General features: G+C 49.2%; 3 protein-coding genes across 10 annotated transcripts; 1 reads left to right on the top strand and 2 right to left on the bottom strand.

The window, feature by feature from the left end:
- Positions 1-537: 537 nt before the first annotated feature.
- Positions 538-13,870, bottom strand: LOC122384105 (selenocysteine lyase-like). 7 transcript variants are annotated; one of them, XM_043371128.1, is made up of 7 exons: positions 13,836-13,870; positions 4,003-4,262; positions 3,583-3,727; positions 2,911-3,052; positions 2,557-2,683; positions 2,018-2,260; positions 538-1,721 (listed from the first exon to the last, which is right to left on the bottom strand). In XM_043371128.1, the coding sequence occupies exons 2-7, from the start codon at positions 4,240-4,242 to the stop codon at positions 1,245-1,247; spliced, it is 1,374 nt and encodes a 457-aa protein (XP_043227063.1). In that variant the 5' UTR covers positions 4,243-4,262; positions 13,836-13,870; the 3' UTR covers positions 538-1,244. The 7 variants fall into 7 exon arrangements, with proteins under 7 accessions (XP_043227063.1, XP_043227060.1, XP_043227062.1 ...); XM_043371125.1 differs by having other exon boundaries at positions 4,003-4,337; positions 13,836-13,866; XM_043371127.1 differs by having other exon boundaries at positions 4,003-4,316; positions 13,836-13,860.
- Positions 11,123-15,122, top strand: LOC122384108. 2 transcript variants are annotated; one of them, XR_006256986.1, is made up of 3 exons: positions 11,123-11,140; positions 13,859-14,049; positions 14,951-15,122. XR_006256986.1 is itself a non-coding variant. In XM_043371134.1 (3 exons), exons 1-3 carry the CDS (start codon positions 11,295-11,297, stop codon positions 15,036-15,038), a joined length of 315 nt encoding a protein of 104 aa, XP_043227069.1. In that variant the 5' UTR covers positions 11,280-11,294; the 3' UTR covers positions 15,039-15,122. The 2 variants fall into 2 exon arrangements, 1 of the variants encoding a protein (XP_043227069.1); XM_043371134.1 differs by lacking the exon at positions 11,123-11,140 and adding an exon at positions 11,280-11,330.
- A 1,320-nt stretch (positions 15,123-16,442) lies between these two features.
- LOC122384107 (protein SSUH2 homolog) lies at positions 16,443-23,716 on the bottom strand. The gene is made up of 8 exons (XM_043371132.1): positions 23,615-23,716; positions 22,326-22,583; positions 20,454-20,653; positions 19,985-20,122; positions 19,496-19,603; positions 19,049-19,224; positions 18,406-18,613; positions 16,443-17,917 (listed from the first exon to the last, which is right to left on the bottom strand). Exons 2-8 carry the CDS (start codon positions 22,513-22,515, stop codon positions 17,771-17,773), a joined length of 1,167 nt encoding a protein of 388 aa, XP_043227067.1. The 5' UTR covers positions 22,516-22,583; positions 23,615-23,716; the 3' UTR covers positions 16,443-17,770.
- Between the last annotated feature and the right edge of the window lie 434 nt (positions 23,717-24,150).

Raw genomic sequence — 24,150 nt, 5'->3', positions numbered from 1 at the left:
TTGTACATTTTGAGCGTTTTGTTTGCTTATCAGTTGTATTCCACGCATTCGTGTACTGTGATGTACATAGGTACATACACGTGGTGTTATGACATTTTTGCAGCTTGGATAGTCTCTTTTTATTTACATAGGCGATTGTGCATGCACATATACGGTGTAGTGATCATGCAGGGGCGCATATGCGCGTGAACGTATTCATATTCCTGCAGAGTTCAGTTCAGTGCCTTGAATGACTCGGGGAAGCTTCAAGGTAAACAACAAACATGACCAGTTTTCGTAAAAATAAACTTTTCTTTCCTCGAAATGTGTTTTTCTGTACTGCTATCCAGTATAAGCAGACAATCTCAGTCTTATCGACCATCCCCACACGCTTGATATGCATCTTTTCCACATGTCACTGATGACATAAAATTCGCATCAGCATTTCAAATCAAGCAAAAAAAGGAGGATGAAACGCATGGATGATATTTTATAAGCACATTTAATTGACTAAGCATCTTATGAATTTTTCAATCGGCAGTTTCATGGTATAGCCCATTGCGATAAACACTTGTATTGATTTACGACGACACACACGGGTACTTACCAAAAATTTGGTGCAAGACACTAATTTATAAAATCCTGAGAAAAATTTGATATCAAAACATGACGTGATATCAAAATAGCATCGCCAATATGGACTAAAAGTACGTTACTCGAGCGATAAAAGCTAAAAAACCATGCATGGTTCGAGATTATACAAGCAGATCTACTGTTATATGATGCTTGACATGCTCCTTAATTTGATAGCACGTCGGACTTCGGACACGAGCACGTCGGACAGAGTCGAAAACGGCGTCCGGATGTAAAATATTACGTACATCACTACACACTCGGCAGATCTCAGGAGATTTTACGATCCACGGCAGATGGGCATAATCGTCATTTAGTGAAAATATTACGCAGAAGCCCTGTAATCCCTGCAAAACCTGATAAGATGTTGCATGTTACGTTCCAGATAACGTGAACAATATTGTGCAACCATTATTAATAAACATGTACAGATAAAATAACATGATTGATTGCGTATTAAGCTCGCATTGGTCCCAACCACGGCCCCAGTAAGCGTATTAACATATGGATACCGTAAAATGCTTCACCATTTAATAGTACGTTCCATGACATCGTTATGTCGTTCACGAACTATTCGTATATTGTTATCAGATTCGTTGACCCAGCCCGTCGTTCCTCCCCGCTTCACTGACCTACGCCGCGTCCTCCTGTTCCTCCCCCGCCTCCCGCAGCGCCTGCCTCAGGTCCTCCACCGCGTCCAGCACGTCCTGTTCGCTGGAAGTCCGGCCCAGACTGAGCCGCACCGTTCTCCGGGCGTCCTTCGGGGAGACGCCACTCCGGAGCAGCACCCCGCTGAGACCGCCGACACCCCGCGCCCCGTCCGGCGCCCCGCAGAGGCCGGCTGAGACGCCCTCACTCCCCACATCGCCTGATGTCTTCTGTGTTTCCGCACGTGGCTCTCTCGCCCCAGTCACCACTGTACTAGCTGTCTCACAGTCCCCCGCCGACGCCACGGGCGTCTCGTGGCAAGCGGACCCCACGCTGGCCAGCAGGCGCCGGCACCGGAGCAGCACCTCCCTGCCGGACCGGCGGCCCGAGAGGACTGCGCTGCACGTGTTGGGCAGTCGGGGCGAGTCGCGCAGGTTGATACTCTCGGCCACGCCAGTCTCCTGTTGCGGGGAGCGTAGAGTTAGATCAAGTCTCACGGTTGTTGGGAGTGAGAGGGACACGCTAAATAAACGCATGACAAACGAGAGACAGTCGCGAGGAAGGGATGCTGCTGATCTGGACAACCAGTTCTGCGATACTCTGCTATTCACTCTTGCTTCTCTCTAGGTTATTCATTCAAATTGCAAAATAATATCCGCGGCATCAGCTCCCCTTTTACAATATCAATTGCGCGATGACGTTTGTTTGAGGGCGCTCCAAACGCACCGTTACGCTTTACTTCCAGCCCCCGACTGACCAGGAGTCGCCGCTCCAGCAGATTTCTGAGCCGCTCCATGTGCTGTCGGTCCCTCTCCAGACCCTGCTGCACCAGTCGACAGGCGGTGCCCAGCCCGCGCACCAGCGGGGTGATCTCCGTTCCCGGCCGCACACCGCCCTCCTGACCGCCGCCGCGCAGCAGCGTGATACACGCACTACCGTCCGCGCCGCGCGTCAGACCCAGGGCAGAGGCCCACAGCGCGGCGATCCGCGGTCCGTACAGCTGCCGGAGGGCGGCGGGGTGTCAGACTGTACAGCGGAGGAACAGCAAGGAAAAATATTGGACTGTGGAAAAGCATTCCAATTCCCAACAAAACATTCGTTATTTACCTTGGCCCACCAGGTAAGCAAGCTGCAAAGTGCAAACTGATGCGCATAAAAACAGCACCAGTAACATTTGTTTCGTCAAACATTAATCATTTACGCCGTTTCCCTATCATTGCTAAACATCTGTCCTGCTTGACAACACGAAGAAGAACCACGCACGCGGGCAGCTACTGTCACTACAGCCACACCTACCTTATGGCCGACGACAGTGAGGAAATCGACACCGAGCCGACAGACGTCCACGGGCAGTTTGCCGACCGTCTGAGCCGAGTCCGTGTGGAACCAGATGTGCTGGCGGTGCGGGGACTCGGACAGAGCGCTGGAGAGAATCGGAATAATAACAATAAAGAGTTAGGGTGGCGGCTCTGAGGGACAGCGATGCTGACAAGGAAAGCATAGCTTGAAGGGCAGCAGGTAACGATTAAGGAGCAGGTGACGTAGCATTCGATACCAAACTACCATTCACACATTCGCATACCATTAGAACCAATGTCAGATTATTAAAGATCCTCGATCTTCCGAGACCTAAGAGACCACCTAGCTCACCGTCCGATCGCCTCGATGTCGTTGACCACCCCAGTCTCATTGTTGGCGTGCATCACCGAGACGAGGCAGGTATCGGGGGAGAGAGCCGCGCGCAGTTCCGACACGCTCACCCGGCCCCCCGCGCGGCACGGCAGCCGGGTCACTGCAGAGACGAGAGGGGGTGATAAATCGGACACAATGCCGCACAAACAGCATACTCACCCGGCCCCCCGCGCGGCACGGCAGCCGGGTCACTGCAGAGACGAAAGGGGGGGGGGGGTGATGTATAGAACATGACGTATCACAAGCAGCACCAATAACCTATTCACAAAGCAAATACACAACGGGGTTCGGTACACAACGGACAAAAAACGCACATCCATTCAGAAATCAGTGCTCAACACAAGCCCTGTGCACCGTAGCATATAGAGTAGCATGCATTGTTGGCAACATAGCTGCGACCGGAATATAAGACCGGATAGTCGACACGAACAAGTATTTGTTGACCGTTACGTGAAAAGTTCGATACAGGAGAAACAGATTAGCCAAAAAAAAAAATCGACACATCTATCTAAGTAGCTACAGGAAAAAGTTGGCTATACTTGTGGAGACCCGCTATTAGCGAGGTCTAAGACCCATGATTCCCGGCTGCAGTATAGCACACACCAGAGCAGACTGATCATGCTAACCCACCAGAGCAGAGTCGCCGCCGCTGCAGGTCGGCGACCGGCGCCTCGACGGCGTCGTGCTCCGTGTCAGAGATGATGAGGTGCGGTGTGCCCCGGCGGCCGGTCGCCCGGTAAAACTCGAGAGAACCGCGGACCACCATATTGTTCGCCTGGAAACGGTACGAGGCAGGATGCAAATGCAGCTTTAACGAAAGAAAATTAACGGTGAAGACTGAAGAGCACTTAAGACAAGTCTAGACTGAATATAAGTGCAAAGGGATGTAACATTCCAACTTATTTGTGCCTTCCCTGGTTTATATGAAAGTAAATGTCAAATTGGACCTACACGTACACCACCCTATCATTCTTCCACTCAAGCCACACTGCACTTGACGTGCAGGAGTTGCTTTCAAAAAGCAGTCAAACTGGGGGAACCCCGACCCACCTCAGTGCCCCCGGAGGTGAAGATAACGTGCTCTGGCTGGGCGCCAATGGCCGCAGCCACGTGACTGCGTGCTTCCTCCAGCACGCGGCGCGCGCTCCGGCCTGGTGGGTGGGTCGAGCTCGGGTTGGCCCAGTGCCGGTGCAGCGAGTCGGCGATGTCAGCCTTCACCTCGGCCGCCAACGGAGTGGTGGCATTGTAGTCCATGTAGAGCGTAGGGTCTGGGTTGGTGTCACTCACCATGGTGTGTGGTGGTATGAGATCTGAGGAGTAGGTGGCTTGAGCAAGAATACTAAGAGAAAATGATAGGAAAAATCCTAAAAACAAAAATCTTCCATCTGTAACGTTGATGAAAATAAATTCCTGCCCGGGGCCGGGATGATTCAATAAATGTCACCGAGGTTTTTTAGCGAAAACTCCGAGGGCCGTTAGGCCCGAGGTGCTTTTCGCTAAAAAAGCGAGGTGACATTTATTGAATTCCCGGCCTTAGGGCTGGAAGGTGTTTCCCATACCTGCCAAAAAGCTCACAACTATAATTGATAGTGACGTCAGCAGCCGTGTGGTTCAGTTCAACGCGTTTAACCACACCCCTTGAACCACACGGCTGGCAATATTAAAGCACTGCATTAAACTTTGAAAAGTGTGGTCTGTGCACGTGACATTGAAATGCCTGGATGTCTCGATTTAATCATGCAATGTAGCAGGTATGGGAAACTTGAAAATTGAAGGTATCATGGGTTTTTAATTATGCTCACTGGTCCAATAGCAGTAGGCGGAACTATGGCCAAGCCTGCCATTTTTGGGAATGCATTTTCGTTCCTATAGTTGGGAATGAAAAACCTAAATATGGGAACGCTACGTAGGCATTATTTAAAACAAGAAGAAGAACCATTAAATGACGTCCAAAAAATATAGAGCGATTGTAAACCGCCTGATATCCTACACTTAATTTGACACTTAATAATGTAACGGAAGTTAGCCCACATTCAGCCCACATTCGGCCCAGCCCAGATTGGGGCTGCCAAATCTAGGGAAAAATCTAGAAATCTAGGGAAAAATCTAGAAATCTAGGGAAAAATCTAGAAATCTAGGGAAAAATCTAGAAATCTAGAAATCTAGAAATGCGTGGGTAAAACTTTCCAAGGGCGTTTTTACCCCATAGATTTCAATGCCCATAGGGGTTTCTTCAGCCAGATTGATCATCTCGGCCTGTAGTATCACCATGCCGATTTTGAAGAAAATCGTAGGGGCCGCCCCATTGACCGAAAATTTTCATCTTGGGTAAACTTTACCCTGGATGGGGTAGTGGGTAAATTTTACCTCACCATTTTGTTTGGGTTTTCATGGGCTTTCATATGCTACCCATATTGGGGGGATGCGTGCGATACACTTGCCAGAAATGCGTGGGTAAAACTTTCCCAGGGCGTTTTTACCCCATATATTTCAATGCCCATAGGGGTTTCTTCAGCCAGATTGATCATCTCGGCCTGTAGTATCACCATGCCGATTTTGAAGAAAATCGTAGGGGCCGCCCCATTGACCGAAAATTTTCATCTTGGGTAAACTTTACCCTGGATGGGGTAATGGGTAAATTTTACCCCACCATTTTGTTTGGGTTTTCATGGGCTTTCATATGATAGCCATATTGGGGGGATGCGTGCGATACACTTGCCAGAAATGCGTGGGTAAAACTTTCCAAGGGCGTTTTTACCCCATAGATTTCAATGCCCATAGGGGTTTCTTCAGCCAGATTGATCATCTTGGCCTGTAGTATCACCATGCCGATTTTGAAGAAAATCGTAGGGGCCGCCCTATTGACCGAAAATATGCATCTTGGGTAAACTCAAGGGCGGATCTAGGGGGTCGTTTTGGGGGGGGTCACCAGTCGGCCGACATACCAGGTCTGGTGAATGAATTCTGACGACCGGGGGGGGGGGGGGGGGTAGGGAGCGAGTATGTCGAGATCAAAAAATGACATTTGATCTTCGTCGTTTATAAGATGAAGTTTTATCGTAAGTCACTCGGCTCAGTAGTTTTAGTTAGTGAAACCCACCTATATAGGAGCGTCGCCACGGATTTTTTACTGGGGGGGGGGGGGGAGGCGGGTCGACCGACTTAAAAACCCAGAAGTAGATATAGTTACCTCACTTTTAGCCTAATGCATTAGTAAATAGTAGCATACAGTCACGATCTCTCTTATTGACCTGTGTATGAATCGGCGGCGCGAAGCGCCGCAAAAATTTGCAAAAAAAAGTTGTCAAAACACAGCTCTAAAACACAAATATTACAACCTTTTTAGCATGCTAGTACAAGCCGGAGTTCCTTCACAGTACACATATGAATTCCGATTCAATTTGACACGGTTGGTGTTATTACAGTCACTGTTATTTCTCTCTTATTGATTGGTGTATAAATCGGCGGCGCGAAGCGCCGAGAAAATTTGCAAAAGAATGTGTCGAAACACAGCTCCAAAACACAAATTTTACCACCCTTTTAGCATTGCAGTACAAGCCGGAGTTCCTTTACAGCACACATATGAATTCTGATTCAATTTGACACGGTTGGTTTATGTAATTACAGTCAAGATTTCGTATTGACCTGTACGTATGTACATAAATCGGCGGCGCGAAGCGCCGCGAAAAATTTGCAAAAACATTTGTCAAAACACAGAGGGGGCCTCCTCTCTACAGAGGACCACCGATCTCTACTGCGGGCCTCCTCTTTTCACAGGGCCTCTTAACTACAGAAGCTACAGGGCCTCCTCTCTACAGAGGGCTTCCTCTCTACTGAGGGTCTCTCCCTTTAAGAGGGCCTCCTTTACAGAGGGCCTCCTCTCTTCAAAGAGCCAGAGGACCTCATCTCTGCAAAGGGCCTCCTCTCTTCAGAGGGCCTCTTCTCTACAGAGGGCCTCCTTTCTTCAGAGGGCCTCTTCTCTACAGCGGGTCTCCACTCTTCAGAGGGCCTTCTGCATTCAGGCGGTCTCCTTTCCACAGAGGGCCTCCTCTCTACACAGGGCCTCCTCTCTACATAGAGCCTTCTCTCTACAGCAGGTCTCCTCTCTACAGAGGGCCTCCTCTTTAAAGGGGTCTCCTCTCTACAGGGGGCCTCCTCTCTACTGAGGGCCTCCTTTCTACAGAGGACCTCCTCTACAGAGGGCCTCCTACCTACTGAGGAGTCAGAGGGGCCCTAGCGGTCAGACACAGACACTAGCGGTTATTCACTGGAGGCCCCAGGAAGTAAGAAGGGCCCTAGCTGTCAGGCTGGTCAGAGGGCCCTGAATGTCCTGACGTGATTTTTGGGATTCCCGTGAATTTCTTTCGCCTCAGACGTGATTTTGACCTGCCAGGGCCCAGGGGCACTAAAAATAAAACAAACAAAATAAAAAATGAAAATAGGACATCACCAAAATTAAGTGACCGAAATCCGTTGAGTTTTTAATTTTGCGTATAGGTAGGGGCACCACGAATTAAATTCATGACCATCCCCTTGGAGTTTTCCTGGATCATCCCCTGGTGCTCGCACGGTTGAGACAAAAACGAGTAAGATTCTGGTCTTCAATACGCCTTTTCACGCAACACGATCCAGAAAAACAAAGGTATTAGCTCAGAAGTGTTTGACAGGTGATTTTGAGCATGCAAGACGGCGTCTATAGCGCATTTAGGTCTTCGGCTTTTGGGGGGGGGTCAAATGACCCTCTCAGACCTTTTGGGGGGGGTCATGACCCCGTGGACCCCCCCCAGGATCCGCCAGTGGGTAAACTTTACCCTGGATGGGGTAGTGGGTAAATTTTACCCCACCATTTTGTTTGGGTTTTCATGGGCTTTCATATGCTACCCATATTGGGGGGATTCGTGCGATACACTTGCCAGAAATGCGTGGGTAAAACTTTCCCAGGGCGTTTTTACCCCATATATTTCAATGCCCATAGGGGTTTCTTCAGCCAGATTGATCATCTCGGCCTGTAGTATCACCATGCCGATTTTGAAGAAAATCGTAGGGGCCGCCCCATTGACCGAAAATTTTCATCTTGGGTAAACTTTACCCTGGATGGGGTAATGGGTAAATTTTACCCCACCATTTTGTTTGGGTTTTCATGGGCTTTCATATGATACCCATATTGGGGGGATGCGTGCGATACACTTGCCAGAAATGCGTGGGTAAAACTTTCCAAGGGCGTTTTTACCCCATAGATTTCGATGCCCATAGGGGTTTCTTCAGCCAGATTGATCATCTCGGCCTGTAGTATCACCATGCCGATTTTGAAGAAAATCGTAGGGGCCACCCCATTGACCGAAAATTTTCATCCTGGTTAAATCATGCTTTTGGTTAAATTGATCCGGTATTTAACCATATCATTAGGTCCGGGGTGAAGAGATCTTTCAAATGGTGGTCTTATTTTTCAGTTTCGTCCAGCCGTTTAGGCGTAAAACGGTTTTTAGATATTTCCCTAGATTTCTAGATTTTTCCCTAGATTTGGCAGCCCCAATCTGGGCTGGGCCGAATGCATATTTACGTCTGGACAACGAGTTGCGTTGGAGAGTCCGGAAATAGTGGCGATTTCAGGACCGCAAGAATGGACCGTCATTGGAATGACTCTTTTTTAAACCGTGCACTGTTTTCGGCCGAAATTTAATAGTTACTACAAAATATTTTGTTATTACGTTTCCCTAAGAATGAATGCCATCAGGGCTAAATTTTTAATACTATTGCATTTTGTCAAGAAGCATATAGTGCTGTTATATTGCAGTTTTAGCGCGTTTGTTACAAAATATGAAGCGAATAAGCGTCAGTGTAATTCATCAACAGTGGCAGAAGTTAACTTGAATGCTAATTGCTCTTGTCCATCCACTAAAATTTATTAAATATTTTGCTTTGTGTATTCCAAAAGGAGAGGAAACTATTTCATTTGTGCCTTCATGTCAGAATTGAAGGTGGATCATTAAATTTTCAACGCAGTTTACAAACAAGCGTTTGGTCTTTCTCGTTTATAAGAAGTGGCTAAGAAAAGGTTGATCAATCCTGAAGTTCAGTCATCGTACCTCAACTTGGCAGCAAGATCCCCAAGGACAGAGGATATATTGTATACATGTCCTGCTCCTGTAAATCAAAACAAACAAGCATTTGGTCTTTCTCGTATATAAGCAGTGGCTAAGAAAAGGTTGATCAATCCTGAAGTTCAGTCATCATACCTCAACTTGGCAGCAAGATCCCCCAAGGACAGAGGATATATTGTAAACCTGTCCTGTTAATCAAAACATTTTTGTGCCTTCAAAGGCTTAAGTTATCTGTGGTGTGTTCGGAGTTAGGCTATATGGCCGTTTTTGTTGTATGTTTATGTGGAGATTGAATATATAACTGTGACCCTGTGCTTGTTTGTATACTTACGGTCAAACAGGGAACAGCACATTCACATAACATACTCACCTAGCACCTAACTCATAGCTGTACCCTGCAGGATCTGTACTTGTTCATGTCTCGAGCATTAACAAAGCACCAAAGTAGCTTAGTAATCATTTCCCACATTTTCTGAGCATCTAACATGACATACAGCAGTGCAGAGCAGCTTCAGAGAAGAAGCACTTTAAATGCACAGACTCACACCACCAGCCACCCAATGAGCCAGTTCCTCAGTTGACTGTTTCCCTGGACACAGCTTGGCAATGTGAGCTAACTTTTGGCAAGTTGAAGGTTAGCAGGTAAGACTGAGTTAGGGTGAGTACCTACCTATAACTGGGTGCTACTGCCATGCAGGTCTTGGGTAGGCTGCAAATATGTGTGATGATTGAGGTTAGGTCAGCTGTCAGGTTAGTCAGGTTCAGGTATGCTCATTGCTCAGGTCACATTTTATGGACATTTGGCAAATTAAAAAACTAACAATCTGATCTAAGCTAACCCGACTAAACATACACAACTACTGACTATAGGAACTGAGCACCTACCTACTTGTGCCTACATCTCATACCATGTCAAAGTAGAGTTCCTTGGTGGAAGATTACCCTCAGTACTTTTTATCCCAGCCCTGTGAAGAAAACTAATACTTCTAAGCTCTGAGTCACTGCTGGCCATCCACAGGAAGAAACGCTGAGACTGAGAGCTTTGCCATTGTATATTGGACCAATAATGACTATCACGAATGACTATGAACACATAATATGATCACATCGTTGCATGGATTGTCACATTGACAATTTTACTACAATCCTTTTTTCAAGAAATACAGTGATGATGATTAACATCAAAATCAACATAAAGTGGATTTAGTGATCCAAGCTTTCTCCTCCAGTAGCAAATGGAATGATCGCATGTTTCATTTGCCAGACACTGAGTACCTGATGCACATTACAATCTGCATAGCATCTAAGCATAGTAAAACTGCCCAAGTCCATTCATTCTAGATTTTAACTTGATAGTTAGCACTAATTTATCTTGCTGAGCTGTTGTAAGTTATCATTCAATATTCATACCAATACATCAATATGCGCTCATCAGTCAACATTTTCTGGCATGATCCTGCTCAGTGTGCTCTTCAGTATTGCTCCAAGGTCTGCAATATTATAGCTTGTTTTTGGACAATAAGCTCTTTTAATTTTACTTTTTCTTGCTGATATATGAGCCCGATCAACTTGCGTTTATCAACCAAAATTTCATAACTTGTTCAACTTGATATTGATATTGCTCAGTAGTCAGGACCTCCGTCAGCCTCCTGGATACTTCAGATTGTTTCCAGTCAACATGCTTCCTAAATATGATATAAGTCAATCTTAAGGGATTCAAAACATCCAACAAAACGACGTACAAGAGCAAGAAAACCACCAGATAAACTAAAAAATGGCCTTGGAACAGAGCCAAGTGGTGCTCCATTTGTTTGTTTACAATGATTGTAGTGCTGATGTATTGTTAGGACTCTGAACGCCGGCTTATAAAAAATGAAACGTTTTTACAAAAGTTGTAAGGCAAGTAATATTTATCTGAAAGAACTAAAATATTCAAAAGCCAAACACTATGAAATACATGAAACGGAACGAAAAAGTAACCCAAAAATCCAGCATAATCACCGGCTCCTAAAACTGCAACACAATCAGCACTTTTCCCCGCAACTCGTTGTCCAGACGTAAATATGCGGGCCGAATGTGGGCTGAATGTGGGCTAACTTCCGTTACATCACTTAATACCCAAATTGTGTGAGAAAACCTCTTTTCTTAGAAAACCCAGCTTGAATTTCAAAAATCAAGTGAACGAAACCAAGCTTTAAAAGATAAATGCATGTAATTTTGAATGACAAATAATTAGGCTTCATGCTCAGAGATTTCGGGCAGAAACAAGACAACTATGCACTGCTACACTTCACCGTGCAATACGAAACCTCGCACGCAACACGCGCGCCCTAAACCAAAACAACAACAACGCATGCAACATTGCAACACGCATTACCACGACAAGATTACTCCTGTTTAGTATTATATCACTAGTGGCAATTCAGGGGCGTAGGCAGGGGGGGGCCACTGGGCCATGGCCCCCCCCTTGGGCGCCGAAGGCGCCCTTTGCGATTGGAGGGCGCCGAAGGCGCCCTCCAATCGCAAATGCAATTGTGATATAATCGAATCGAAAAACAATCGCGACTGGAGGGCGCCCTCCAATCGCGAATGTGTTTACAGGGAAAATACGGATGGAGGGCGCCCTCGGAGGACGCCCATTCCAAATACGCCCTCCAAATACGGTTGGAGGGCTCCCTCGGGCGCCCTCCAACCACATTTGTAGGCTGTAGCTCTCTAAGCGTAACGGTGGTCGCCTATGTAAGCCGCTGTCCCGTAAATAAGCGCCCTCTCACCCGAAGGCGCCCTCCTGTAGGTCGCCACCCTGCTACATATTGCCGCCCTTCTGCTGATCGGCGTCCTCATAATTATTGGCGCTCTCCTACCTATTGCGCCCTCATGTGAAATTTTCAAGGCCGCCTTTCTCCTTTTTGGCACCCTATTGTTCAGTGCCGCCCTCCTACCTATTGGTTCCCTAGTCCTTCCTGTTGAATGTTAATCGGGGCCCTTCTCTTATTGGCGCCCTCGTGTTGATCGCCGCCCTCCTAACCACTGGCACCCTCCTGTTGATCACCGCCCTCCTATCCACTGGTACCTTCCTGTTGACCAGCGCCCTCCGCACAGACGCCCTCCTGTTCGTGTCATGCTCTTGAGCAAAGGCGCCCTCCTCACCATTGCCACCCCCATTTTAATCGTCACCCTTCCGCTCATTAACGACTTCCAGTTGATGACCGCCCTCCCACCTATTGGCGACCTCTTGTTGATCGCCACCCTCCTATTGGTGCTCTCCTGTTCCTCGCCACCCTCTTACCTGGTGGCGCCCTCCTGTTGATTGTTGATCGGGGCCCTCCTACCTATTGGTGCCCTCCTGTTGATCGCTGCCCTTCTATCCATTGGCGCCCTCCTGCTGCTCGCCAACTTCCTACCTATCGGTGCCCTACTATCGAAACTCGGGATGTTGATCGGGGCTCTCCTACCTATTAGCGCCCTCCTGTGGATCGCAGCCCTTCTACCTATTGGCAACATCCGTTGATCGCTGCCCTCTTATCATTTATTTACTCCTTTGGCATGTTTTTCAACTTAGTCGTTCTATTGCACATAGTTGATGTCTTGCCTGTGAAAACTGCCACAAATGAACGTGCATTCAGCACAATGAATGAAGTACCTATACCTACCAAAACTATCTACGCTCTACGATGCATAAAACACGTCTTTGGTCTTAACGGATTGATCCTACTTTACGTGCATCATGGCATCTATATGGATTACGATTAAGTATTGTCAACAGGTTCGGCCGCAACAGCAGGCATCTGAAGTTTCGGTGATTGAAACTGGTTATGTGGGTACACTGTATGCATCTGTGAGAAGGCTATGAAGGCTGGTCTGAGGTAATTTTGATGATGTTTACGCATCTCGCGCTCCGGTATCAATCCGATACGGTGATCTGGTGCGTAGATATGCCACCGCCAATAAACTTTTATACATCGACACCCATGAGCCAAGCTTTCTATACAGTTTGTGTGGCAGTGGCCCGACCAAACCTTTGGTATTTTTTACACCTTCAAATTTGGTAAAAGAGCGAGAGGAGCTTTGAACGGTGATCGTATAAAAGGCGTGCCTAAAAAGCGGAGGAAAAGGTTGTTTTCAAAAATTTCGCGCGCCTTCGGCGCCGCATTTCAAGAACACTTGACCTTTTGTGACCTGGAGTATAAAGAATACACACGATGCAAAATCAATGCAGCACGACCTATACGAGGTTACGCAAAAAAAAAAAACTGGTGGCATGGTAAAAAACGCCTCCCAACCCCCCCACCCACCCCGCTGAGCGATTTTTTATCTCGCGACCGTATGGCGCCCTCCTTGGGTGAGGTGGCGCCCTCCAAACCCTTGGCCCCCCCCTTCGCGATTTTCTAAATACGCCGCTGAGTGGCATGTTCCTTTCGAAGCCTGCCATTCATTGGCTAGTATTCTGGTTGTTATAGAGATCGACGACCACAAGCGCTTCACTTCAGCCTTTTCTGTTATCGAACAGGTATAGAAAGCAATCATATATGAATGAGGATTATCAATAGACAGGTGTGACATATTATAGTGCATGTATGGCCTAAACTTTTGAATTTATTAATATATATTTTGAATTTTGACACAATCGCACTCGAAGACCCATGAATAAGCAATAAATGCGAAACGTTGGGTAATTTCTTGCGTTTTTTCCCCTTTTAAAATAAATTCAAAAGTTTAGGCCATACAGGTTGGTTGGTTGGTTTGGGTTAAGCACCACATCCAGTGGACCAAGGTGCTAACCGGAACTCTCACGCTGTTCCAAGCGGTCAGGTAGCGGCAATTACTACTTCAATTACTACTTCGCCAACTACTACTTCACTCGGGACGCGCGCCGCGAGGTGATGCCGCCGGTGCTGCTCGCCGAGAACACCGGCGCCGCGCTGCTCACCGCCAAAAAGAGCAAGAAGGAGAAGAAGAAAGAGAAGGAGGCGGCGGCGGCGGCGGCCGAGACCGAGTGAGTACCGGGGGGGGGGGGGGAGGGGGTTGGAGTACCGGAGTTGCCCAGGGTTACGGAAGTCGTAGGTTGTGGAGATAGTGGTGACCTTTGTTCTCTGCTGTTGTAAGCTTTAAGTTCATTTGAATCAATATTGTAAAATTTGACAATCTTACTTCGGATTTTGAGTGTTTCATCCAGTACCTACCAGCGCTATTCGAGTTTTATCTTGAAGTTGTTTTCATGCTTAATTTGCTCCATCCCTCGATAGATCTTGTTCGCGTTGTTTAATAACACTTATTTTTGGCAAGTTCTAGTGTTCTAGTGCTTCTAAGATGGCAAGTTCTAGTGCTTTCGTAACATGTTGCGACGTCGTCAGTGGTGGTTGACCCCTACTATAGATACCCAGCAGGACGCCTACTAATTGACCTGACCTGACCGGACCTGGCCTAAATGCATGAAGACATCATCTGTGATCAAAACTAAGAGAAAATTTGTGATCAGCACCCCGAAAACCCCATAACAGCTTCACTTTACGAAGTTCTACCAGGTCCCGATTTTCCCGACTTTTCTATCACTGACCTGACCTTAAAGGTCAATCAATGACCTAGGACCTTAAAATTAGGCATCATTGGCTTCCTCTCGTTACGGGCAGCACGCTCATTTATTCCTCGAAGCTCTAGCTCGATCAGGGGCCGAACGGCAGGGCGGGGGGGGGGGGTCCTACCGACCCCCTACACGCTAGACGCTGGAAAAGCCGCACACAGGCGAGGGTTAATATGTTTTTAATTGATGATTTCCCAACTCTGGATCTCCTCCCCGATACCGACCGTCTCGTCGCTTGTCTCAGCACCGACCCCCCCCCCCCCTACGATGCCTTGTCACTCTACCCCAGTACTGACACCCCCCCCCCCCCTGACAGTGCGGGTGCCCAGGTGTCGACGGCAGCGGCGTCGGCAGTGCCGCGTCCCGGCCAGCCCTACGTCTGGGACGGCCGTGCCGAGGTTTGATCGTCGACACCAACAGACGACGTCAGGGTGCGTGTACATAGGGAGCTAGGATACTATTGTGGTCAATACAGCTATGTCGATAGGTGGATGTGTTTTTGGTGGGTTGGGAAGGGAAGGGGAGTGATGGATGGGGCGGCGTGGGTGTGTGCTGTCCAATGGGAGCTGCTCGATGCGGGGCTGGGGTGATAGCGTGGTGAATGGGGGTGTGGCTTGGTTCATTTGGTGGAATTTATCGTAAAAGCAAGGCGATATGGCTAAGGTCAAAGGTGTCTGATCTAGAACAAAGCGAATGCAGGGCAATTGATTCAAGATTATCTACAAGTCGCAGCAACAAGTTCGATGTTTGCTTGTTTGCTTTCACTTGTAGATTTTGCTTGGTTAGTATCGAAAACCCGTGGTCTCGGTGGTTTTCTTTTATCTCACTCCCTCGTCCACAAGAAAAGTGTTGAGCAGGCATCTCGGAGTGGGTCAACATCAGTCCATGGTCGTATCGATCTGTCTGTGAATCCCGGCTCAACTCGCTGGGAGTCGGCTGTAGGTCTGCTCTGAATCCCGGCCCAGCTCGCTCACAGCCTGGTTTAGGTCAGCAGTGAACGCCGGTGTTGCCAAGTCGTTCTTCTATCTGGGCCAAACTGTGGGCGGTGGATGGGCGGAGCCGCGGAACTGGGCCGGGTCGGACCCGGCTCGCAGATACGACAGAAGTTGTTTTACATGGCACAATATTTCTCCAAACAGCCCCGACTTATTTTCTTTCAGCAAAAGAAAGCCGTTGAAACATCGTTTTTATCATAGTCGAGACTAATCAAGTGTTTCCATTAGGGATGCATGTTTAATTGGCGAATATGGACGGAATACCGGTTGTCAACTTTGGCAACCCTTCATCTTTGGCCGAGCCTGGACGGTTTTTGTACGGTCTGCGGTGGACTGGAGCGATCATCACTGTGGCTTGTCTGTCCGGCCACCTCGTTTTTAACCGCGACGGCCCTGGGAGTCTGCTGCATCATTGCTGACCTCGCTGCATGTCAGGCACGCTCGGTGGGACAACTGGTCCGGGCAGAGGCACAAAATGATGCACTGGGCACTGGGCACTACGCCAGGGAAAGCTCCGGAAAGTCTCAGCACTTGACCACATCGCAGACCGGTGTGAACCGGTGTTAGCCCTGGTCCGTTCTTGCTGCGGTTACTACAAAAGTGATTTGTGATCGGGCAGACATGAGAGCGTGCCTGGATTACTAAACGGGGCGGTACGGACGGGAAGACGTCGGTGTGGCCGCCGCTATTGTGGAGAGCCGTGCGTGGGGCATCACTAATTGTAACGGCCATACGCGCACTAGAGGCCAGTGGGGGAGACGGTGCGTCGTGGGTGGTGACTGGTGTGTCGCCCACAGTCTCAAGAAAACGCCATTTCCATTTATCCATCAGGACCTAGTGTAGTATCCATTTCTCCATTAAGATGCAAGAGATTATGTGCGATGCTATAGAATCTAAACACACACAAAAACAACGAGGCAGCTAAGCACTCACAACCTGACAGCGGTAGCCACATGACATGCACTGTATGCTAGCAAAGTCACATAGCTCGGCAAACAAAACTGCTATGTGTCACATCAGCCATAAAACACGAGTGGAAGTGCACGGCTCTTTTTCCAAGACGATGTCCAAGTGATCCAACAATGTAATGGATCATGATTATTCGGCCGAGTTCGTCCCAAAGTTACCATGAATGACGACCCTTCATTGCGGACAACGCTAATTACTAAAAGATATTCTGGCAAGTTACTGCGAGGCATTCTTTGCAAGTCAAACACGTGTAGTTCTAAAATTGGAAGCAGACTGAGACTTCGCATCACCGGTAGGCGAGAAATGCGTCAGCAATCTAGATCACTGCACATTCGATCACTGCGCATCTGGATACTAAGCATTCGAGCTCAATTCGAGCAAAATGCTAGCGACAAATACCACTTTACTCACGATAAAGGGTGTCATTTGCAAAACTAGGAAAATATAACATCCATCTCAATCTTGGCAGCTATTTCGCCTCGTATAAAAGCTCATTGGGATTAAAAAGTCATTTGTAATGACGTAAATGGGACTAGTATTCAAGAGTAGAAAATGGCGTAAAAGATGCCTTCGTCAAAATATCTCGCGTGATTCCCGAAATTGGTTACCTATCAAAATTTCCTCCCTGTGACAATTTCCAACAGACGCCACTGTCCCAAACAACCCCAACCCAGTTTCTGCCTCACCACAAGCTAGCCGCGCTAAAACTCCACGCACAGCGTGCCGCGTTCTTAATACCGCAGATACCCTCCCCACCCCTCCGTTGCCGGGCGATCCTGCGTCGCGGCCGTTTATTCTAGCCCTGTGATGGATCACTCTGCAGTTGACTGAGTCATTACGAGCTGAGCGGCTGGCTCTGCAGTCCGACCAATCCCGGTCTCTGTCCTTCACTGATCACTCCCACACCCTGTGAGAGCCGCACGAGCGCACATTCCCTACCCACGGACAGTTTAGGGACACTGACACACACCGCCTTCCTCTGCCGCTCAAACCACGTTGTCCTGTCTCGAGTCTCTGCGTTCTCACGCTCTGAGTCAGCGCTGGTAGACCGTCATTCCGCCCGGCTGGGCCGTCCCTCATCGCTGCAACACGCGCTGGTGTTATGGTGTTTATCCTTCCACCGCTCGCCGTGTGATGGTACGGGAGGCGGCTCGGAGCGATCTCCGACGCCGTTACATCAGCACGCAGCAACCGCAACACTGGGACGGGTAGTCGGGGAAATGGACCTTGTTCTCGTTGCCGTAGATGTGGAAGACGCCCTCCTTTCCGTCCAGAACGTATTCCACCGCGTTTACGGGGACAATCTCCACAGAATGACGCTGCGGAGGGCAGATGAAAATGACGTCAGAGGGGGTACAGTCCTCGAACGGACAGACATCGCATGGTGCAAGGTGACTGATAAATCACATTATTTTATCTGACTGCAAGCAGTTCTAATAACATTGTTCGTCGTGCTGAGTTGCGAGCGAACGATGCAATACGATTGTCGTTGGCGGCGACTAAACTCATTCACACCGAAACGCGTAAACAAAGTATGTAGATACCAAGGACTCTGCACTGAATGTCCTTCACATCCAATAAGCCTTGCAGCAAACTACCCAATGTGTTTCAATCATACTCGTCGAAGCAGTGCTGTGCGTCTCCTTGATTGCATCAGAGCGTAGTGGAAACTTATGTCGGCTTTCCTCGGTTGGCGATGTCCTCCGGACCAAGATTACTTTATCCGGACAGTCCGCGCACCAAATACCCTACTAATCATCATCCTGTGACCAGTCGTCGGTCAGTATTATCTGGTGACCACTCTCACCTGCATGAGGATCCGCTCGTTGGGCCACTTGGTGGCGTGCTTGTGGACCAGGTCCTGCGAGGCCTGTCCGATCTGGGGGTCCAGGAAGCCGGCCACCGGTGCCACTCGGGGCTGCTCGTCGCTGAAGGCCACCTGACCGCTGGCCGACTTCACCAGCTTGTCCGGCAGCGCCGTCTTCTCCAGCACGAACGTGTCGTCGTGCTTCTTCCTGGACGTCAGGGAGACAGAGATAATAAAATGAGAGCCGCACATGTGTTTGCCAAGTCCTTCAGGGTATACAAGATGCCTTTGACAGGCGCCTATATACTTACATAGATCAGCTTCGGCGAAAGGAGATGCTCTGTTTAAAATGCCGAGTTGTACGGACGGTAAACAAACTAGAGCGCCGTATGTACATCGGCCGATGGCCATGGGTTAAGTCCTGCCCTCTGTTTACAAGTCGTCCATTAGTGAATGTTTTGCGCCTTAGACGTGCGAACAGCCACGGTTGGCGCTCCAGTCATCTCTACGCGGTCTACCTACTGTCCCTACCTAGCAGTAAGGCGAACGCACGTCAGGCAAACGCACGTCAGGCAAAGGCACGTCACCTTCCGATATCGAGCGTCCCGTGTCCCTGGCTCCCGCACCAGCCCGCGGTCCTCACCAGGTGACGGTGAGCTCCACGTAGCAGCGCAGGTAGCGGCGCCCGTCACACGTGGAGCACGTCTTCATGCCGGTGGTGTGGCACCAGGTGCACGGCTTGGTGCCGCGACCGTCGCACCAGGTGCACTGTTCGTCACCAATGCGCGTCCCGGTACCCGAGCAGCTGCTGCAGGTCTCCTGCAACAGCCGAACGATAAATGGGGTGTTGATAAACATGGAGCAATTGGCGTAAAAGACAAGGACCAAAAGACCAATAACATTAGCAGTATGCGAGTAGTCATTAGTTTGATATTCGACGTTCCTTTTACTCACTTTGCTCGTCTGTTTTTACAGCTAACGTTTACCGATCTCCGGACTCCGACCGGCAATTGTGAAGCTGTATAGTTGCCGCTGTTGACAGTTTCTCTCGGTTTGTCGTAACTCGTATACCCCGATGCGGACTACTCACGTGTCCGCGGCCGTCACAGTCACCGCAGCGGATATCGCCGTGTCCGCGGCAGTCGTGGCAGGGCTTCACCACCTGAGTGTTGGGCACCTCCACCTTCTGGGAACCGTCCTGTCGACACAGAGCGGAGGCAGAGGTTAGGTGGGCGAGAGAGAGAGAGAGAGAGAGAGAGAGAGAGAGAGAGAGAGAGAGAGAGAGAGAGAGAGAGAGAGAGAGAGAGAGAGAGAGAGAGACCGACACCTCCTGCTGCTCCCGTGAAACCTTTGTGTGAAAAGTCAAACGTTCAACATTATTACTATCATTTCACGAGCTCAATGACTATGTAAGAAAGATATGCTCTACCGTTCTTCTTTCTTTTGCGTATTAACCGTCCTTGCCTAACACTTACCAGTTCCAAGCCTGGAGATGCTTTCAACATCCCGCGATATGTGACTCATCATACGCTGCACATCTCTCCTAAACAAAAATAAACACACATCATCAGGCGCATACCTTGAACATTTTCTGAGGCGCTACGGGTACGTCCCAGGGCAGGGGCGGCTGGAGGCCGGTGGCTGCCAGCGCCGCGCCGTCCGACGGCTCGTACTGCCACTTGGTCTCTCGTGCCTCCGTGAACGTGTCCAGGGTGTACTGAGGGGAGGGGGGGGGGGAAAGGGAGCAGCGTGAGATAGGATGAGGAAGGCGAGTGGCGTTGGTTGGTTTCACACGAAGGTTGCGACGCCAGACGGCTTTTATAGTCTACATAGCACCTGTAACATTTATACCGTGTTACCAGTTACCGAAATTAAATTACACTCTCACCGATAGCAAGAGTTAAAAAGTATCTATTGATCAGAAGTCATAAGCTATTTATGATGCCAATTGCAAGCCTACGTGGTACATTGTGTGATTAGCGCTCGACGTATGCGTTATGCTAAGTCGTAACCGTCGACGGTAAAAGTATAAAAAAAAATGAACGGACCTTAAATGCTGACGACGGGGCGATGTTGACGATTTTCATGTCGTTGGCGGGTCCCTTTCCCCAGCAGCAGTTTTCCGAGACGAGCTGGTTGAGGCAGGCGCGCGCCTCGTTGTCGGTGAGGGCCTCCTGGTTGTAGGAGACCGGGCCCTGGTCACCGCCCCCCGATGGCGGCTCGTAGGGCGGCGGCGGGGGGAGGAAGCCTGCAGAACGGGCCGACATAGAACATTAAAGCGTATGTTTCTTGAGACGGATGTCAAGTGAATATCTAAACGGAAGTCATGTTGCTCAAGATATGTGGTGACGAAGACGACTCGTAAGGCAGTTCAATCCACGAAAAAGTTTCTGATTGTGCAGGCGAACCTTTTATCAGAATAGTTTTTAACCGAAACAATGCTTCCTTTATATATGACGAAAAGTGTGGCCATCACCTTCGGCAAACATATTGCCAGAAGAATGGGAATAGGTATAAAACAAACGAGCATTGCGGAACGAAAACCGCACGCTCCGACCGACAGCTATCGGCGAAGTGAGTACACAATACACCTGATGTTTGTGGACGCTATCAGTTCAGGAAAACCGAAAACAAGCAGCCGAAGCAGCCGGCCTCTGTGGGTCATTCAAAGAATCGGCTTCCGCGTCCCATTGACGGGCCGTTTCAAATACCTAATCTCCCTAATGGAATAACGCAATCGCGTCTGAGAGCCCAGACTTGAGCGTCAAACAGACGTGCTCACTGCTCAGGTACCGATAACCTAGGTACGCCGTACGAGTTCTTTCAAACTTGTGAGTTGTGTGCCGTGCGCAACGCCGGAAACTGATGCTTGAACAAGCGAACAAAGCGACCGTCCAGCTGTGCGCATACGTGCGAACCGTAAAAAGCCCGTCTCTTGAAGACCGGCATGGTAGGAGATTGACATTATAATCATTGATACAAGAACCTATTTGGTTTCCATCCGAACAGTACAATTGACTGAAGTGAACTTAATTTATTATCGTATTTTTAATGAATTGCACTTCATACAATTTTACCAATTAATCCATACAGCTAGTTGCCAAAATAATAGCCAACCCCCTATGAATCACAATCCTTTACGAGTACATATGTATACAGGCATCGGTAAAATCCTTTTTGAAAGGATTGCATTCCCAATCCACATTCCTAGTGCCGAAGTGGATTGCATTCCTACCCGCAATCCCCTTTTTTCTCTTGGATTGTGATCAAATCCGCAATCCTTTTTTGCAATCCTGTTGTATTATTATGTGCACTAGTGGATCTGGGGGAGGGAGGGGGGCATATGGCCGTGCCTCCATCCCCAAATCACCCACTTCTAGTACCTAGTCTTGCGAGTAATTCGTATCTAAGGCACAGGTATTTTATGGGAAATATTTTTTGCCTCAAACACCCCCACATTTAAACCTCTACCCAACCAGTGTTTTATATTTTTAAAACTCGCCCTCAAATACGCAATTTTGCTCCTCCTATGTAGTTCATCAGCGTATATTATTTTGAGCGTTTAAATTAAAAGCGTTTAAAGTATTTCAAGTTTCGATGTAAAGCCCTTGATAGCAAAGTACATTAAGCCGATGAAGCCGATCTCATAATTTTCAATCGCAACAAACCATTTCAAAGCACTAATCAAACACAATCCGGATTGGATTGCAAAAATTGGAAGTATGATGCAATCCAATCCGCAATCAAATCCTGTTTTTTGGAATGGATTTCAAATCCAGGTGCAATCCACCAAAAAGGAATGCAATCAGGATTTTGCAATCCTGCAATCACAATCCTACCGATGCCTGTATGTATATCGCCAAAAGGCGACACCAGCTGCTAGCTATCAACCCACACAGTTCCCGTCGTCGACCGCTCACCTCCATCGAAGTTGGTGCCCTCGTAGCCGGGCAGGTCACCGATGGAGTCGAGCGGCGGCGCCGTGGGCACCAGCTGACCCTTGACCTGTCGCTGGGAGCTGTCCTGGCCGGTCGAGTTGGCGCTGGTGGCCTGCCAGCCGATCTGCTGGCCGGTGGGCATCTCACCCATCGGGTAGTGCGGGCCCGACATGGCGGGGCGGCGGCGGGGCGTCCGGGGAGGGAGCGCGGCCGGCCGTGCTCACCACCGTCGGCGGGCAGCTGGGGGGGGGGGGGGGGGGGCAGGTCAGTGGGGGAGCACCCGGCGGGGAGGGGTGGCATCGTCCGGTGACAGTGCATCTACCGATTATACATGTCACATTTGTATATAACTTGCATTGCGTAATGTTCTATAGCGCGGATTTTGCATTGTGGAATGACGATATATTTCAGAGTACGGGTCGACGTCCAATACAGGGCAGGGCGCGTGACCAGCGGGCCAGGGGTACCCGCGGATGTCCTGGATGGCACAATCTTGGATGGCACTCATCAGGGGCCTCGCGTTACGCTGAAACCAAATTGTCATTGTTACTACTCTTTCTTACTTCTTAGACCTCGCCCTCATCTTCCTCCTTTTCCGCTCAAGCCTCCTCATACGCCTCTTCCTCCGCTTTCCTCTCATCGTGAGCGATTCCTCATGCACTAGTGTGAAACACAAGGAACGTTGTGGCGGAAATTAATTTCATTAATCATTGGCACGGCGTGAAACTGTCAGTCGTTGAATGATTATCAAACTTGTTACCTATCTCGAACGACAGCACCACAAATTTGCTCATTGGATTTGAACAATCACACAATTTCGATTGTTAGGTCGAAATACCTATTACGATATCAAATATCTCTTTTTGTACTCGACTAAATACCTACTTAAGTCAGAACGTCCCGTCCATTTTAGCCTCTGCTGACTATATATCACATTCATATCGTATACCTACGTCTAGGCTGAATAATACGGCCCCATTGACGCCAGGGCCCGCGGGTCCTGAATGCCACGATAGCTGCGATCTCCCTCCCCTCCCTCCCCTTCGGTTTCGGGCTGCAGCGACACCCGACCACGCGCTCGCTATTCATTCCAATTCGCCGCCAAGGCCAGGCCAACCGACGGCGCCGACGACCGTCCGCACCGCACGGGCCGATTCGCCGGGTCACCACGGCACTCACCACTGTGACACCATCGGTCAACACTACACACGAGCGAGCACAGCACCACCACGACACGTGACGGTCGGTCACCAGATCACCAATGCACCAACCTGAGAGAGCGGTGCCGGCACCACGCCCAGCTCACAGCTGCCCGACTCGCGCGCAGCCGCCGACCTCACCCCAGGCGGCCGACTGACGCCCGGCAGAGTGCGGGCTCGGAGGGAGGAGAGAGGAGGCACCGTCCGGCCCGGCTGGCCCATGTGGAGCGACCGCCAGACAGAGCAGCAACTTTGGCGGCCGCTCGGGACCGGCAGATACCCGACGGTTGATGATATATGCGATGGACCCACGTCACGTCATACTTACTCTCTGGTTGAGGAAGGGCAGGGTACCACTGTCGCCACTGCGATTTCTCGGAACATGGCAGTGATAAATTGGATATCTTTCCGGTGAGCTCTGATTTCGTAGCGCCAAACCATTTTCAGGTCAATGCACTTTCAAATGTGGTCATACATGAACCACTACATTGCCTAATAAGAGACGCTTCCGTAACACTGTCAGTTGTATGCAATTTTAGCACACAAGAGAAAAAACGGTTCAACTTTCGAAATGAAGCAATTTTAAGTCCCTACAGCTCAGAAGCAAA

The sequence above is a fragment of the Amphibalanus amphitrite genome, unplaced genomic scaffold (assembly GCF_019059575.1).
Source record: "Amphibalanus amphitrite isolate SeventyFive unplaced genomic scaffold, NRLGWU_Aamphi_draft 000181F_arrow, whole genome shotgun sequence".
In the NCBI taxonomy this organism is placed as follows: domain Eukaryota; kingdom Metazoa; phylum Arthropoda; class Thecostraca; order Balanomorpha; family Balanidae; genus Amphibalanus; species Amphibalanus amphitrite.
Note: the sequence above shows the minus strand (reverse complement) of the source record. Positions and strands in the feature narration are given on the sequence as shown.

Excerpts from the sequence above, each read along its gene's own strand:
- LOC122384105 (XM_043371128.1), bottom strand. The coding sequence starts at position 4,242 with ATGGTGAGTGACACCAACCCAGACCCTACGCTCTACATGGACTACAAT. Across the intron at positions 3,728-4,002 it reads TCACCTCCGGGGGCACTGAG|GCGAACAATATGGTGGTCCG; the intron begins GTGGGTCGGGGT and ends TACCGTTTCCAG. Across the intron at positions 2,684-2,910 it reads GACATCGAGGCGATCGGACG|CGCTCTGTCCGAGTCCCCGC; the intron begins GTGAGCTAGGTG and ends GATTCTCTCCAG.
- LOC122384108 (XM_043371134.1), top strand. The coding sequence starts at position 11,295 with ATGCTCAGAGATTTCGGGCAGAAACAAGACAACTAT. Across the intron at positions 11,331-13,858 it reads GGCAGAAACAAGACAACTAT|CGGTCAGGTAGCGGCAATTA; the intron begins GCACTGCTACAC and ends CGCTGTTCCAAG. Across the intron at positions 14,050-14,950 it reads GCGGCGGCGGCCGAGACCGA|TGCGGGTGCCCAGGTGTCGA; the intron begins GTGAGTACCGGG and ends CCCCCCTGACAG.
- LOC122384107 (XM_043371132.1), bottom strand. The coding sequence starts at position 22,515 with ATGTCGGGCCCGCACTACCCGATGGGTGAGATGCCCACCGGCCAGCAG. Across the intron at positions 20,123-20,453 it reads CCCCGTCGTCAGCATTTAAG|TACACCCTGGACACGTTCAC; the intron begins GTCCGTTCATTT and ends CCCTCCCCTCAG. Across the intron at positions 19,225-19,495 it reads ACTGTGACGGCCGCGGACAC|GAGACCTGCAGCAGCTGCTC; the intron begins GTGAGTAGTCCG and ends CGGCTGTTGCAG.